This window comes from Sander vitreus, chromosome 7 (assembly GCF_031162955.1).
Source record: "Sander vitreus isolate 19-12246 chromosome 7, sanVit1, whole genome shotgun sequence".
Lineage (NCBI taxonomy): Eukaryota > Metazoa > Chordata > Actinopteri > Perciformes > Percidae > Sander > Sander vitreus.
In genome coordinates this window covers 10,545,790-10,561,594 of record NC_135861.1, presented here as the reverse complement: position 1 = coordinate 10,561,594, position 15,805 = coordinate 10,545,790, and the positions used below count along the sequence as shown (strand labels likewise).

At 41.2% G+C, this 15,805-nt stretch overlaps 1 protein-coding gene across 4 annotated transcripts in view; it reads right to left on the bottom strand.

Annotated features, from left to right (window-relative positions):
- The window catches only part of LOC144520651 (helicase ARIP4-like), an 81,118-nt gene that overhangs the window by 11,804 nt on the left and 53,509 nt on the right, over positions 1-15,805 (bottom strand). For 3 of the 4 annotated variants that reach the window (XM_078254531.1, XM_078254534.1, XM_078254533.1), the window contains 6 exons: positions 10,080-10,323; positions 4,627-4,766; positions 4,092-4,256; positions 647-867; positions 297-479; positions 12-145 (listed from right to left, as the gene is read on the bottom strand). In XM_078254531.1, the coding sequence (XP_078110657.1) occupies positions 12-145; positions 297-479; positions 647-867; positions 4,092-4,256; positions 4,627-4,766; positions 10,080-10,323 (1,087 nt within the window). The remainder of the gene's footprint in view (positions 1-11; positions 146-296; positions 480-646; positions 868-4,091; positions 4,257-4,626; positions 4,767-10,079; positions 10,324-15,805) is intronic. The other variant, XM_078254532.1, reaches the window with a different exon arrangement.

Below are 15,805 nucleotides of genomic sequence, written 5' to 3'. Positions count from 1 at the left end.
CTGTTACTCACTTGTGTTCGTCGTTGAGGATGTGAACTTTAAAGGCACGAGGCGTCACCAGTCCCGGGTCAGTATCTGGAGGTAACGCCTCCAGGGGCGGGACCCACATGTTGAACTCTGACAGCCAGTTCTGCAGTGTGTTCACCTGGGATAAAAGTATATAAAGAATCTGAGTCAATTGCCTCATCGTCTTCCAGTCTGATTTGATCAATATTGTTATCATCGTACTGTGTGTCTACATCTGAGCACTTATTGACCCTTCACATTTCCTTGTATTCCAGTCTACAGGTGCTTACAGGTACGATGGCGAGCACGGTGTGAGCCTGGGTGTGTCTGAACAGGACGTCGATGAAAGAAATGACCTGCAGCGTTTTGCCCAGGCCCATGCTGTGAGCGAGGATGCAGCCGAATCCGCTGCTGCTGCTGAATCGCTCCACCGACTCCACCAGGTTGTCGTACAGGAAACGGATTCCACCGATCTGAGGAGGAGACGGGAAGGACAGAGACGGAGAATTGAGCCGGCTGTCCCTGACTTCAAAAAGGTCAAGAAAGAAGGTAATTCTCACAATATGACTTGATGGCATAGTAAAAAAATAAATAAATCAAAAGGACCAAGCATTTGCTTTGAGTGCAGCAGTAATAATACCTGGTGAGGTTTGACTGCTCGCGCCAGCTGAGCTGACAGGAAAATGTCGTCCTCTGCAGCTGGATGGTTCAGGTTGACCAGCACCCTGCCCTGGTTGTCCGCTCGGTTAAGGGCGTCATTGACGTGTGCGCCGCTCTGCTCGCTCTCTTCTTCCTCGATGGTGGATTCGCTGCTGAGGTGGACGATGGAGTCGTCCTCGTCCGAGCTCAGATCGATCACATCTGCCCGGAGGGAGAAGATGAGATTTCCAAAAAGTTACACTGCAGGTCTTGCAAACAGTTTTTTTACATCCAAGTTTAGAAAACACGTTTTGATCTCAGACTGACAACTGTATTCAAAAAGGATTTGACCTTGCTTTCACATATATATTTAAGAACATTTTATCCACATTAACTAAAAGGAAATATTGGAGAATTATTAAAAGAAATTCCAATATTTCCATTAGAGGTCTTATGGACATATTATATACTGTACTATTATAGACTATTCAGGAGGGGCATGTGTTTCTCATCAGACTTTAATAACACTTTCTGATGAAGAAACTTGTAAACTTTATCACAGGATAACTAAAAAACTGAACAAAAGAAAAATGTAGTAACTTTTATCACAGAATGACTTTTCCCATGAAAATAATCACTGCTATATTTTCATACTTGATACACTTATCTCAAGTGATGAGGTGACCAACATCAAACATGGACGTCACTGTGTGTGTGTGTGTGTGTGTGTGTGTATATATGTGTGTGTGTGTGTGTGTGTGTGTCTGGCAGACGGACTGAAATCCATATCTGATAAAAAAAGGACTTCGTCAATAATATCAAGTGCTGAAAGTTACACAAGCTGGTGGACTGCAAGGGGCACCACAGGAAGAGGAGGGGTGTGTGTGTGTGTGTGTGTGGGTGTGTGTGTGTGAGAGAGAGACAGACAGAGAGAGAGAGAGAAAGAGAGAGAGAGAGAGAGAGAGAGAGAGAGAGAGAGAGAGAGAGAGAGAGAGAGAGAGAGAGAGAGAGAGAGAGAGAGAGAGAGAGAGCTTATATAACTGCATGAATGGCTGGTTATACAAGCAGGATTAAAGTGGAGGGGGCGACTGGTTATGCAACCCCAACTAGAAATGTCACTGACTGTGCCACTGCGAGTGTGTGTGTTTTATGTGTGTGTGTTCTGGCTCATAACCAGGATTAGCCAGCTTTATTGCGCTACAGACCCACTCTGATCTGCCCCACAGACTCTCCCTTCACCTCTCTTCCTTTCTCCTCCCTCCTTCGTTTTTTTCTCTCCTTCACTTATGTCTTTCTCAGCTCCCAAATCTACACGTTATCTGTCCGTTAGTTTGTTCATCCCATCGGTCTCTCTCTCTCTCTCTCTCTTTTGTTTGTGTGGGCCTGCAGTTTACTTCCGTCCTCTTTCAACGCAGAACGTATGTGTTTATCCCCAACTGAGTGTGTGTTTGACTGTGTTGACTGTTTGAGTGACTCTGTGAACGTGTGTGTGCACTCAGGCAATACGGGAACGGCACAGGATGTACCCTGAGAAGGTTTTAAATATTCTGATGCACATGGCTGCTAATCTACGAACCCCCCCCACACACACACACACACACACACACACACACACACACACACACACACACAGGAACTGAGATTTTTTGACCTAGGTTGTTAACATTTTGCAGGGAGACTTTCAGTAATTGGTTCAAAGCACTGTGGAGTCCATTCAACCTTGAGAGAATTTAAAGAAATCTATGAAGATTTTGTTTTTTTAAATAAAGTGAAACTTCCTTTATATTGTCTTTACTGAGTATAGAAGTCCCTTACTTTGATAGATCTAGTGTTTAACACTTAAATGTCTTTATGGGCGTGATGCTTAACATTATCACCAACATTCATTCCTAAAAATCATCCCAAGATATGGCCCAGATATCAGGCTTTTTTAACCTTATTCAGATTTGGGTTGCCTTTCAATCTTCCATTATTTACCCCAGAAATTCAAGCTGAAGCCGCCTTTTAATGTGCCGACTTTCCAGACCCCTGGGCTCAGAAAGCAATTTGAAACTAGTGTGTAATTTAATAAACGCATGGCTGTCATGGGGCAATTAAGGCTTCTTTGCTTAATCTCTGAGAGACTGATGCTTTAGAGATGCGAGGTTTTCATCAGTCCAAGTGTATTGGCTTTATGGCCTGTGGTTGAACTCGGCAGCTGAAATGTCCGAATGTAACGTAAAATGAAAGGCAAGACAAGGAACCTTTTAAAATCACATTAACCATCAGACCATCAGTCTGAACTCTCTGCATAAACTCTCAACTTTCATTCATGTATATCGTGATTGTAGCTCTATTCACAGCCCTTTCACGGACACCTATGATAGAAAACTGAAAAACCATTATTTTAACAGCAATGTTTTTAAAGGGGCTTAAATCTTTTTTACACATCTTTATATGTTATACTGAAAAAAGGAATGTAAAACATACAAGGCTGTATTTTAAACAACCTCCTGCTTGTGCTGTAGTCAGCAGCTAAAAATGTTTTTATGAGTGTAATATACTGTGTATATACACAGTTGCTGTATTATTAAATTATTAAAGCTGTGTTAAGCATGATGATAAATAATAGGAAACAACATTCTACTGAATCCTTAGTGAATCTATCCTTTAATTATTTATTTTTTTTAAACTGGACCTAAATGTGGCTGGGTTAGCTCAGTTGGTAGAGCAGGCGCACATATATAGAGGATTACGCCTCGATGCAGCGGTCGCAGGTTTGACTCCAACCTGCGGCCCTTTGCTGCATGTCATTCCCCCTCTCTCTCCCCTTTCATGTCTTCATCTGTCCTGTGAAAATGAAGGCCTAAAAATAATCTTAAAAAAACTGGACCTAAATAACTTTAACACTCGACATCTGAAATACGTTGTACCAAAGCTCACACTGGGTACAAACCTCCGCTGTTTAGGCATTTTAAGAATTAGCATCTGGCCTATTTAAGGCTTTGCCTAGCTATGATGACAGCTCAGAATATACAACTGGATGATGGGTAATAAATTAACTTAACAGCTCTGTGTCCCTATTTGCTTTCATGACCTCCCGCAGCCATCTGACCTACTAGCCCACTTACACAATTAAAAGGTCTAAAAGCAATCTGTATCGGAGACCTTGCATGTGTGGGGCACAATTTAGGCAACTGAACTCCTCTGTCATTATTACCTCAACCAAGTTTGTTTTGTTTGTTCTGTCAGCAGGTTTACCCAAAAACACAAAATAAAACACATTTTGTTTCAAGGTTATTAGACTTGAGTCATATAAATAGCAGGAAGAAGTCGGAAACACCGTTCCAATTCCAAGTATTTGTTTCAGAAAATTCTGAATAAATTAGGTAATACTGAAGCAACTTCTTCGAGGAATGTTGCTGATCTGAGTCGCTCCAAGACTGTATGCAGTGTGTAAGTCTCACCTGGTTTTCGTGTGTGCTCTTTGGCTGCGGAGGTGGGTACGTTAGTCTTGCAGTTGTCCTTGCTGATGCCAGTGCTGCTGGAGTCCAGGCAGATCACTTCCTGTCTGACCGACTTCACTTCTTGCTGTGACGCCGTTGATGCCGACACATGCTTTGTCACATCACCTGGAGAGAAGCAGGGGAACGATGCAGCAGATCAAGAGTCCAAAAAAAAAAAAAAAAGAGGAAAGAAGGAAGAAGATTGGGAAGCAACAAGGGACAGAAAGGAAAAAAAAGAAAGGGAGGGAAGACAAAAAAGAGAGAGTAAGGAGAGAAAGCATGGGGGTGATGGAAATAATAGTCAGTCAGCAGGCTTTGCAGCCACTTTACTTGTCCACAGTGAAAGACAATGTCAATAGTTGAACCCTACAGGTTGAATAATTTGGTCAATGGTTGGGATTAGGAATTCATGATGATGTACATGTCAGAGAATTAGTGTTCAGTGGACCAGTGGGGGCTGTTAGTATTTATGGAAGCATTTTTTGGAGGTACACACTCTCACCAGTTGTGTATTCAGGCAGCAGTGGTACGGGGAAATCAGGTTTGCTCGGCTGCTCCAGACGTCGCCTCCTCTCCAACTCGTCCTGCTGGGCGGCTTTGGTCACTGCCTCTAACTGATGCTCCCTCAGTAACTTCCTACACAGAGAAAAATAATATTTGTATTACTGTATATATATATATATATATATATATATATATATATATATATATATATATATATATATATATATATATATAAGGGCTGTCAGCGTTAACGCGTTAATCGTGATGCGCTAAAAAATTTTAATCGCATGCCGGCATTTATTAATTTATTTTACACTTCACTTGGCTTTGCGTCGTGCCTAACAGGCTACTATTTTGACCCTTTGCAGCACCGTTACTTATCATCAAGCTGCCACTTCCTCATAACACATCCTGCTGCTGCAGCGAAAGCAATATGCACATTGTGTAAAGCCAAATTAAAATATCACCAAAGCACGTCAAGCTTGAGCTACCACCTACGGAACTAAGCATAGTAGTACAGTTAACGTGATACTAGAACACCAGCCCTCGGGGGGCGGGGGAGAGATGAATGTTCGGAAATAAGAGGTTGCTGTGGCCCGCCGTACAGGTTAGTTTGACCAGCGGGCAGCAGCGGTGGCCGGAGCGGGCAGCAGCGGTGGCCGGGGCGAGCAGCAGCAGCTGCGGCGGCCGGAGCCAGCAGCTGCAGCAGGCGATCACGGGGGGACATCCTCAGCGGTGAGACGCGAACGTGGGCTGGAGTATAACCTAGCTAGGTGGAAAGCTAACAATAGCCGGCCACCTGTTCCATCAATCCTGCTTGCAAGTGTCCGCTCATTCGACAAAAACTGGACTACATCCAACTTCAACGAAACTCCCAACGCGAGTTCATAGACTGCTGTGTTTTTGTTGTTGTGGAAACAACAGTGTACCGGACTATCCAGCCTGTTTCTCTTTCGCCGGGTAAGAGTGGAGATGGGCTGTGTTAACACGGACTTGTGCAGAAATGAGCTGCTCATTAACCGGTGATCACTGGACATCAGTGAGTAATCAACATTATTTAGGAGTTACTAAACACTATATTGACTCTAGTAAGGGTAGGGATTTTTAGTTTTTTAGTTAGGTACTTGGAGGAATTGTGCAATAATGACAGATTCACACTTTTTTTGTTTTTGTTTACAGTAAATAAATAATTACAAATCTTAAAATCAAGTTCATAAAGTAACTTTCTCTGCATTCATTTCCCAATCAAGATACGCTGGTAACAATTGCTTTCGATTGTTAATATGTACTTAAAAACTGTTCTGAAATGCAAAATAATAGAATTTTAATCATGTGAATCGTTTGACAGCCCTAATAAATAAATATATATATATATATATATATATATATATATATATATATATATATATATATTAGGGCTGTCAATCGATTAAAAAATGTAATCTCATTAATTACATACTCTGTGATTAATTAATCGAAATTAATCGCATACATAATTAACGGTGCCTGAACCGATACTTTTTAAGAAAGTAAAAAAGAAAAGAAAAAAAAGGGTTGGTGACATTGTTTATTGCTAAGGCCATATGGTCAAAATTAAATGATTTAATAATAATAATATAGTATAACAATAACTTATTTCACTAGTAAATTGCTGTTGAACGACAAAAACAACAACCAGATAGGAAAAGGACATTTACAATAACTTCAAATGCACCACGAGGGTGTAGTTTACCAGTTTCATTGAACCCACCGGCTGTGTTGTTTCTCCGACAGCAGCTGCAGATTGTTACATACCGGTGTTGAATCAAAATTAACATTTGAGCCTATTAGGGCTGTCAAAATAACGCGTTAATTTCAATTAATTAATCTGAGAAAAAATAACGCGTTAAAAAAATTAACGCAGATTAATCCATTCCATATTGACATTTGCATACAGATGGAAATCTGGTGCCATTGATATGTCTGCGCTTCTCTCTGATGCTCTGAAACAGACGATACAGGAAACACAAACCCGCTGCGTGTGACGCTAGTTAACACTATACTCAACAGAAGCTAATGTTAGCCTACCGTTAGCTAGTAGCTGGATTAAACACGGTTAAAATGCTGACAGCTAAGGCTAAACGGTGTAAAGTTTGACTGTGTTTTACTGTAGAGGATTCAACACCGGGATGTAACAATCTGTAGCTGCCGTCGGAGAAACAACACAGACGGTGAAAAAAAAACAAGAAAAAAAAACAAAACAACACAGCCGGTGCGTTCAATGAAACTACAGCCTCATGGTGCATTTGAAGTTACTGTAAATGTCCTTTTCCTGTCTGGTTGTTGTTTTTGTCGTTCAACAGCAATTTACTAGTGAAATAAGTTATTGTTATTGTTATACATTATTATTATTAAATCTTTTAATTTTGACCTTGCCTTAGCAATAAACAAGCCGTTCTTTAATGTCACCAACTGTTGTTTAGTACCCTTTTTTTTTTCTTTTCTTTTTTTACTTTCTTAAAAAGTATCGGTTCAGGCACCGTTAATTATGTATGCGATTAATTAATCAGAGTATGTAATGTAATTAGATTACATTTTTTAAATCAATTGACAGCCCTAATATATTATATAGATATATACACACACATACATAAACACAGTAATGTGTTGTTACAAAGTAATAACCGTCAATGTATTTGTTAACTGCAGGTAAACACATGGTTTTTAATGTATACACATTAATATAATGCTGAATCCTAACTGTTTTCTTTTGTGTTTTTAGCGAAAAAGCTCTGACAAACCCGCCGTACAATACCTGCCCAGCAAACGGCAAAGTTAGCAACTACTGTAGCTGGTGAAAGTAGCAAAACATGTAGCTGCTTAAAGGTCCCATGGCATGAAAATTTCACTTTATGAGGTGTTTTAACATTAATATGAGTTCCCCTAGCCTGCCTATGGTCCCCCAGTGGCTAGAAATGGCGATAGATGTAAACCAAGCCCTGGGTATCCTGCTCTGCCTTTGAGAAAATGAAAGCTCAGATGGGCCAATCTGGAATCTCCTCCTTATGATGTCATAAGGAGGAAGGTTACCTCCCCTTTCTCTGCTTTGCCTGCCCAGAGAATTTGGCCCGCCCATGAGAAAGACATCATGGCTTGAAAACACGCGAAGCATGGCAGTTGGTCAAGGCCATGTTAGGGCTGCATGTCTGTTAGCTTGTTTTTGAGTTCTTCTGCCCCGTAATGGCCAAAAATTGAGGAGTGCAGCTTTAAGCCATATCATTTGAGGAGTAAACTGTAGCCTGTTTTGTTTCTAGGCTCCTTCAGTAAAAGGCAAGTCAATGAACAATACATTTTGTGTTTGTAGGATATTATTGTAAGATGTCAAAAGAATTTAAGCTCCCTAAAATTTAAATAACTCTCAGATTTCATGTGTAAACATCAGCACTCAATCAAGCTGTATTGATTATTATTTTAGTTTAATTCTGCCACTGCCTCCAACTGACACTCCCTCAATACATTTCCACAGAAACAGAAAATTGCCAATATTTTGACGGCTGCATACCTTCATTATTTAAGAGAGCGTGATATTAGACAATGGATTCATTGTAATTGAATGTAATGACACATTAGGTGAACACATTCCGATTAGAAGAAAGTTAGCTAATACGTGTTTGTAATGTAATAGACAAGCACCTTGTAACTCTAACAGAAATGACTCTCCTCATTAACACTTGCATACACAAACACTGAAGCCTGAATCTGTGACATGTTTGATGTTATGGTAAAGATGCTGTTACGTAAAAGCAACATCATACTTGAGGTTGAGCTTCGTCATGGTTGTTGGCAGCCGGAGGAACGAAGCTGCAGACTGAACACGCGTACGTATAATCATTGACAGATATCATCAGTGATTGTGTGCTTTTCTTCTTTAGAGAGTGAAATCAAGAGCATGAGGGGAGAGAGGAAGAAGGCATGAAGAGACACAGTAGAGAGATGATAAATCCTATTGTTCAGTAACAGTAACAGTGAATGTTATTAGAAATACAATAATCGCTGAGTAAGCTAAGTGAGTGTGAGTTTACTCTGCACCTCAGCAGAAACATAATCAGGGGATTGTGTAGTAATCCCTTTCATCTCAAGATTCACTGGTGCTTGTCAAGCATCGAGTCATTTTCTAAAATCTAGTTTAAAGAATGGCTGAAAGAAACTCAGCCTTGTAGTCTGGTTTGTTTTCATTTTCAGTCCCTCCAGGAATTTGCAATGTCGCGATCGCAACAATTCACGCAAATTCAACCAACCAATCACTGTGAATTCGGTGCGACTCGCAATTTTGACCAATCACAGCAACTTTACAGCAAATATGACCAATAACCGGAGTTTCCCGCGACTTCAACCAATCACAGCAGCCCCATGTGCCAGACTTTGCGTCAGTATGTGGCGCTGAGAGCCACTGACCAAGCGGGAATGGGTTGACGTAACACACGTACGTCACCAAATTAATTTCATTGTTTCTGATATGAAGACGAGACGTGTGTGACCCGAACATCTCACATTTGCCAACAAAAAGTACGGCGAAAGACATTTGAGACCGTCCTGCCAACCTGTATACATTTTAACATCAATGTACGCTGTTAAAGTTTTTTCACGGGCGGGGCTGCTGCTCAGTTTCCCCCCCCCCCGCGACTGACACACACACACGGTGATGCAGGAAAAACCAGAGATAAGACGTACAGGATGACCTAAATTGGGGACAGCTACGCTCGTTATTCTAAGTGCAATGATAAGTTAAGTCCAATAAGTAACGTTACTTTATCAAACCGTATGAATGTGTGTCCCAGCCAGGATAGGAAATTAACTAACAATGTAAAGATCAACAAGCCACTGACAGAAATGTTCAAATTTGATTAATTACATAAATTATTATTTTTTGTGTTAAATCCACCAGCCATTTTCATATCATACCAACATTTGCAGCATCCTGAGCCTTTTTGGTTACTAGGAAAACTCAGCCCAGAGTAGTTTTATTCTCCCCGAAATAAGTTACAAGAATTATACCCCCAAAAAATTTTTTTTTACAAAAGCTCCCGTGAAATTAGGCATTTTGGGCCGCAACAATCTCAAAAAAAGGCCGTGAAATCCTGGAGGGACTGCATTTTGTTGTTGTTGTTGTTGTTGTTGTTGTTAGGTTATTGTGCCTAACATATAGTTTATTATCAATGCTGTGTTAAATTCACTTTTATTGCTACTGCATTGAACTGCACGTCACTGGCGACTCCAGATGTCCAGGGTCTACAGTTGAAATTACTCTTCATCTAAAGCTTTAAAAAGAAATGGTGGCGAGTTAATTGTTGCAGTTTATGTGTGCAGTTTCTTAAGCATCCCTACAGGATAAACAAGCGTCTGTCCATTTGCACTATTCGACTGAGGCGATCTTTCAAGTTGAAGCGAGGACGCTGAGTTCAGTACCTGATGTTGCGTCTCATGTGTGCTGGTTTGGAGTTTCTCTTCTTGGTTCCTGTCATGGCGGAGGGAGGGGAGGGGCTTTGGCTGGCCGGCCTCGAGCAGGGTCTGGACGCGGGCTGGGAGGGAGGAGGGCGGGCCAGCGTCCCCCCTGACGGTGAGGTAGATGGGGGAGGGGTACACTGCCATGCGGCCGATTCGCTTCCCTGAGCCTCATTCTCGGAGCTGAAGGGGACGCTGTGGGACTGGTCTGTGTGAGGAAGACGGGAAGAGAATAAGTTATGGTTATTTATAGTGTAAAAAAAATAAAAAATAAAAGGACATTGTGACAGGACATTATGCTATGAGTTTAGATTATTATCCTCCATGATTCTAGATCAATTTCATTTCTACTTTTACGATTACAGTTTATGCTTTCTCTTCACTAAATATGCTAAATAACGCTACATTTCATTAGCGAATTTCATTAAAAATCCAGTATTGTGCAATTAATTTCCCCCTGCTTCCCCTACCACAAGTGAAGAACCTGTTCCAGGTGTCGTTTCACAAATGAGCCAACGTCACAAAAGCTGAATAGTTGGTGACTGAGGGGAAATGGCACAAAACAGCCTTTTTCTTCATAACTCAAAGAGATAGATAGATAGATAGATAGATAGATAGATAGATAGATTAGATAAGATATCAAAAATATTCGGAACTGCCACATCCAGGAATCCACTGTATTTTAGGCTTGGTATGCGTCTGCTCTCAGCATTGATTGCACTTGCAGTTACACACCTTTTAATTATAACTGCCAGTGAACGGTAAGACATAAATCCTATAAATGAATCATTAGGTGGTGTGAACAATCCCCAGTCAGTCATGCAGATCCTGCTAGTAAAGCAGTTTTACTGTATCAGCTCTTTATTATCTTTCCAGTATGATAGGTTTACTGTTCAGGTGTGTGTGTGTTTGGTAAACATATTTGTCCATGGATCAGATGGGTTCAGATAGGTGTGGATGAAATACTCCTCTCCCATATGACCGGACAACACATGGACCAACAGTGAAAACACTGAAAGTCTGCTGTGCAATTTTTAAAGCTTTGGACAAACCACAATCCTTCTTTCTAAACAGACAAAATAAAGTGACCAATGGCCGCCATCATTAAAGATATCATTTGATTTTGGTCCAACATTAAGGCGGAAGCTCACTCCTTTCCTGCTTTAAAAACTCCCCGATGACGTCAATTAAATAAAGAAATTAGTCAAATAAAAAAGGTTAAATGTCTTTTAACCAATCCTTGCATCTATTCTTAAATTTAACAGGACTTGTGTTGCTTGTCAAGCTGTGGATATCTTTCTAATCATGCATGTTTACTGTGTTTTCAATGGAAACTTTTCAAATGTATTCAAATTTCAGCTAAACTACATTTGCAAAACACCATTAAGAAGATTCCTCTCCTTTTGGCACTCAGCACACTTATCAGGGATCTTATCACACTATATGGCACCTTTAACTCTGTTCTGCTATTCTTCTTTCTATTCCTCAACCTTTTTTTCTAACCTTCTGTAAGTCCATATTTCTAGTTCTTGGTATCTTCTAATGCCTGTACTACAATTTTATTTTTCTCTCATCCTCCTCTCTCTCTCACTTGTTCAGGCAGAGACACACTGAACCAGATCTGAGTCTTATGTAAGAGCTGGATCATAAATATGGACGGCTTATGAAACACAAGGCAGGACACAAACACTGACAGACCCGAGTTTCAGTTACCCACATCACACACGCGCACACACACACACACACACACACACACACACACACACACACACACACACGCAATGAGCTCACTGAGAGTTGAAAAACAACTTACATAAAACGCCTTCAGTCCATCTACGTGATAACAAACTGGCTGCTAATGACACCAGCCTGTCTCAGTAGTTAGTGTGTGTATGTGTGGTGTGCTTATGTGTCTCAGAGTGGCATTTCCGAACAACTCACTTGCAAACATTGCTATATCAAATGAGTGAGTGCTGTTATACGTCCACCCAGGCAAATTTGACAGGCATGCTACATTAGAGGTCTTTACAGGCTTCACTCAGCAAGTAACCAAGTCCTGACCCTGAACCGGAGTTGGGCTAGGTCATTTATTATAAAATTATAGATACACACGTCAGTCTAATTTGTTTAAATTAACTAATGCACATCAGGATCAGGTAGACTATCCACAGGTTTGTTTCAGACTGGGGCCAACATCTTGGACCTGTGAAACACATGATTTTGTTTTCCAGGAATGAAAAGTTGTAAGGGTAATTGGTGTATTATCAGCAAGACATAACAGTAGGGAAACAAGTTATTTCACATGAAAATGTCCCAGATTTGATTTACACATCCCTGTTTTACCCTTGTCTACCTCCAGCTCCACCTTACAGAACACTTATATAACGATTCCTGAAATGCACAGAGGCTCAACACACACACACACACACACACACACACACACACACACACACACACACAAAGAGACACTCAGGGGGCAGACAGGAAGGGAAAGAGGAAAGAGATGAAAGTGAGGTCATCATTCAAAGAGAAATAGTGATGCACTTTAGAGTGAGAGGAGGTGGACACGGACACACACACACACACACACACACACACACACACACACACACACACACACACACACACACTTATTCTGCTAAATAAGAGAAACAATAATAAAGATAATATTGTAGTGCAGGGAAGCACACCTGTTTTCTTTTATGGACTAATAATTCTGTACAAGATTGTCAGTGTAGATTTATGGGAGTGGGATGCAGTGGAATGGGCCATTAACAGACTGGCCGCAGTTACTGACAGAGTCCTAACATTTAACAACCACTTTATTGGTTTTACCAGAGAAATGTATCTGTTTCAGAAAAGATAAGGACCTCCGGTTGCCCCAGTGAGCAGCTGGAGGAAGAGACACACTCAGTATCAGCATCATCATTTTATGTTGTTTGGCTTGTGTTCATGCATCTGTCTCCAGTGGTAAATACAAGAGAAGTTGAGTTGTTGGCAATAATATTCAATTAACTGAAAATGTTCTCCCCCCATTCTGCTTTTTATTGTGAAAAGCAAAGTCAAACGAAGAACACAATATATTTGTGTACATTGTCATGGTGGGGAACTACGACTTCATAAATATATAATATTTATTTTAGAAATGCAGCATAGTCACAAATTTGTCAAATAATAGAAAAAGAAATGAAGAAATAATAATAATCAAATACATGCTACCTTGAGCAAGGGGACTGTGGTGGGCATTGTTCTGTATTTTCTGCCATATAAGACCAGCCAGTTGAGTTTTCAATTAAAAAGCGAAAGCAAGGTCCTTATTTTTTAAGGTATGTTTTTTTTTTCTTCAATGCAAGGACACAGTGGTGTCAGTCTTATGTAACATTTGTCCCCTTGAGTACAAGCTGGCGTTCAGCCAATCACTGTTCCACAGTATAACACAATACAGTACTAGAAGAACTACATAGAAAGAGAAAGAACATGCAGAGAAGACAAGCACAACAAGAACAAGTTTCATAACCTCCAGGTACTATCAATTTCTCTATAACTCCATATCCTCTCATCCTGTCACTATATTAGTCTCGCATTGCCAGACCTTCCTCCAAGGCGCTGCAGAGGAGGGTCTGGTGAGCCCACAGAGCATTCCGTGATGGGAGAAAAACGTGCTCTGGTTTATTGGCATTTCTTTAAACCAATCACAATCGTCTTAGGCGGTGCCAAGCTCCGCACGAAGCCACCGTGTCACTGCAAAATAGCCTCGGGAAGGAACTTGTTTTGGTGGAACGTGTACGTTCAAAAGTTGTTTTAGCCGTGCGAGAGAAAACTCAGAAAGGGGAAGGAAACGGACATCCGGCTGAAAAGACATGCAATCCAATTTCCAGCAGCAGCGGAGCAATCCCGGAAGTGGAACGTCGTGGATATAGACTACTACTATGTTAATGCAACAGCTTTCCAGGTGCTCACATGATTAAAATTAGAATTAGAGGAGACGTCAGGATGGTGAAGGATCTGACATATGAACAGAAACTGGTGAATTCATAAGAGAGCAGCTGTGACTTTGTTTTTCATGGAGCAGTGCTGGAAACACACACAGAGTCACAATCACATACACAAGATACAGATGGACGTACAGATTTATACAAAAAGACTTGCAAGCACAGACTTTGGGACAACCTTTTACCGCATTATGACCAGACAGTAGGGTCCGCTAAATACAACACACTCTCACACACAAATGCACAAAATATAGTAATATATAACTAATGAATCCTTCCATCATCTCCACTGAGAAAACTGAAACTTGAATTGTGCCACACACACACACTCTTTGGGTTCTGTGGAAGTGATTCTACATCACAAGAACGGTGGCCCTCCAACTGAAATGCTGCATGTGTCCGACAACCGGTACAAGCCTACAGCTGTCTGCGGACACGGAGTGCGGAAAATGTGTCAGAGCCTCCCGGACAGGTGAACTGAGACTCCGTGTTCTATCTTTTGGAAGGCTGGCTGCCAAAAATTGCCACTTACTAGCTAATTAATTAGCCTGAGGTAAACAATAGCTATCAGTAAACAGAAGTGACGTAGTGGCTGGCGTCTGGTGTGTTTGCCAGTGTGTGTGTGTGTCGGCCCGCCCCCCCCCCCACGAAGCTCCGACATGCAGACAGCAGAGCAACAGAAGAAAGTAGCTGCAACATCGCCAAAATGAAGACTGAAAAACAGAACTATTTTGGTACAAACATTTACTCGCCACATAGATATAGATAGCCCAGCCAAGTGTCACCTACTCGCACTTCACTGCATGATGGTTTAAATTATGGTCTACAATCAGCTTCAGAGGCGTGCCTAACTCATTGAAAAAACACTTCCTGGTGCAAGTCCAATAGAGGTGTTATCTTAAAGTGAAAATTGGGAGTTTGAGAGTCGATTATTGCTAGGTGACCGAGTCAAACTTAAACATTTGGCTGCTGGTAATGAGGAGAAGATGCAAGCGGGAAGAGAAACCAAATCAATCGCGACAATGCATGGGCAAAATGAGCTGATACAAATATGAAGGCAGTCGAGCCTTCGGCCTACATCACCACAGACGCACACTGAGCAGAGAAAGTGTCTTGATGAAATGCTGAATCATCGGCAGTCAGCAAGTGTCAGAAAAAATAAGCACCCACAGCATATTTTCTAGGCCATTAATTTGTTCTGTTGGACACTCCCTGTGGGTCTGAGACGTGCTGCTCCTCACACAAAGAATAACACAACATGTACTTGAGAGATATGTGGCTCCAAAGAATGAGGGGCTGGCGGCAACATCTCTCTCTCTCTCTCTCTCTCTCTCTCTCTCTCTGCAGGGGGGGTGAAATGTCTTCTGTGACCACATGGTTATGTAACCGGATTTTTATATAACAGCATCTATGTATAAGTTAAGTCTTGTATAACTCCTTGCGCGGCTCTGACGAACACAACACCGCAACTATGCACTCCCTCAAGTGTGTCACTGTTTTAAAGATAGGACAGAGACCACAGAAAAGACTAAAACACTACAATAAGACTAAGAAAAACCAAACATAGTACCCCCCTATAGTGTACAGACCTGCCAACCTTGAAGAAATTTTATGAGTACAAGTACTTTTGCGTTACTTTTGAGTTACTTTTACCAAAATAAAAGCGGAAGTATTCTTGGCAGGTAGCTTGTAAATTTC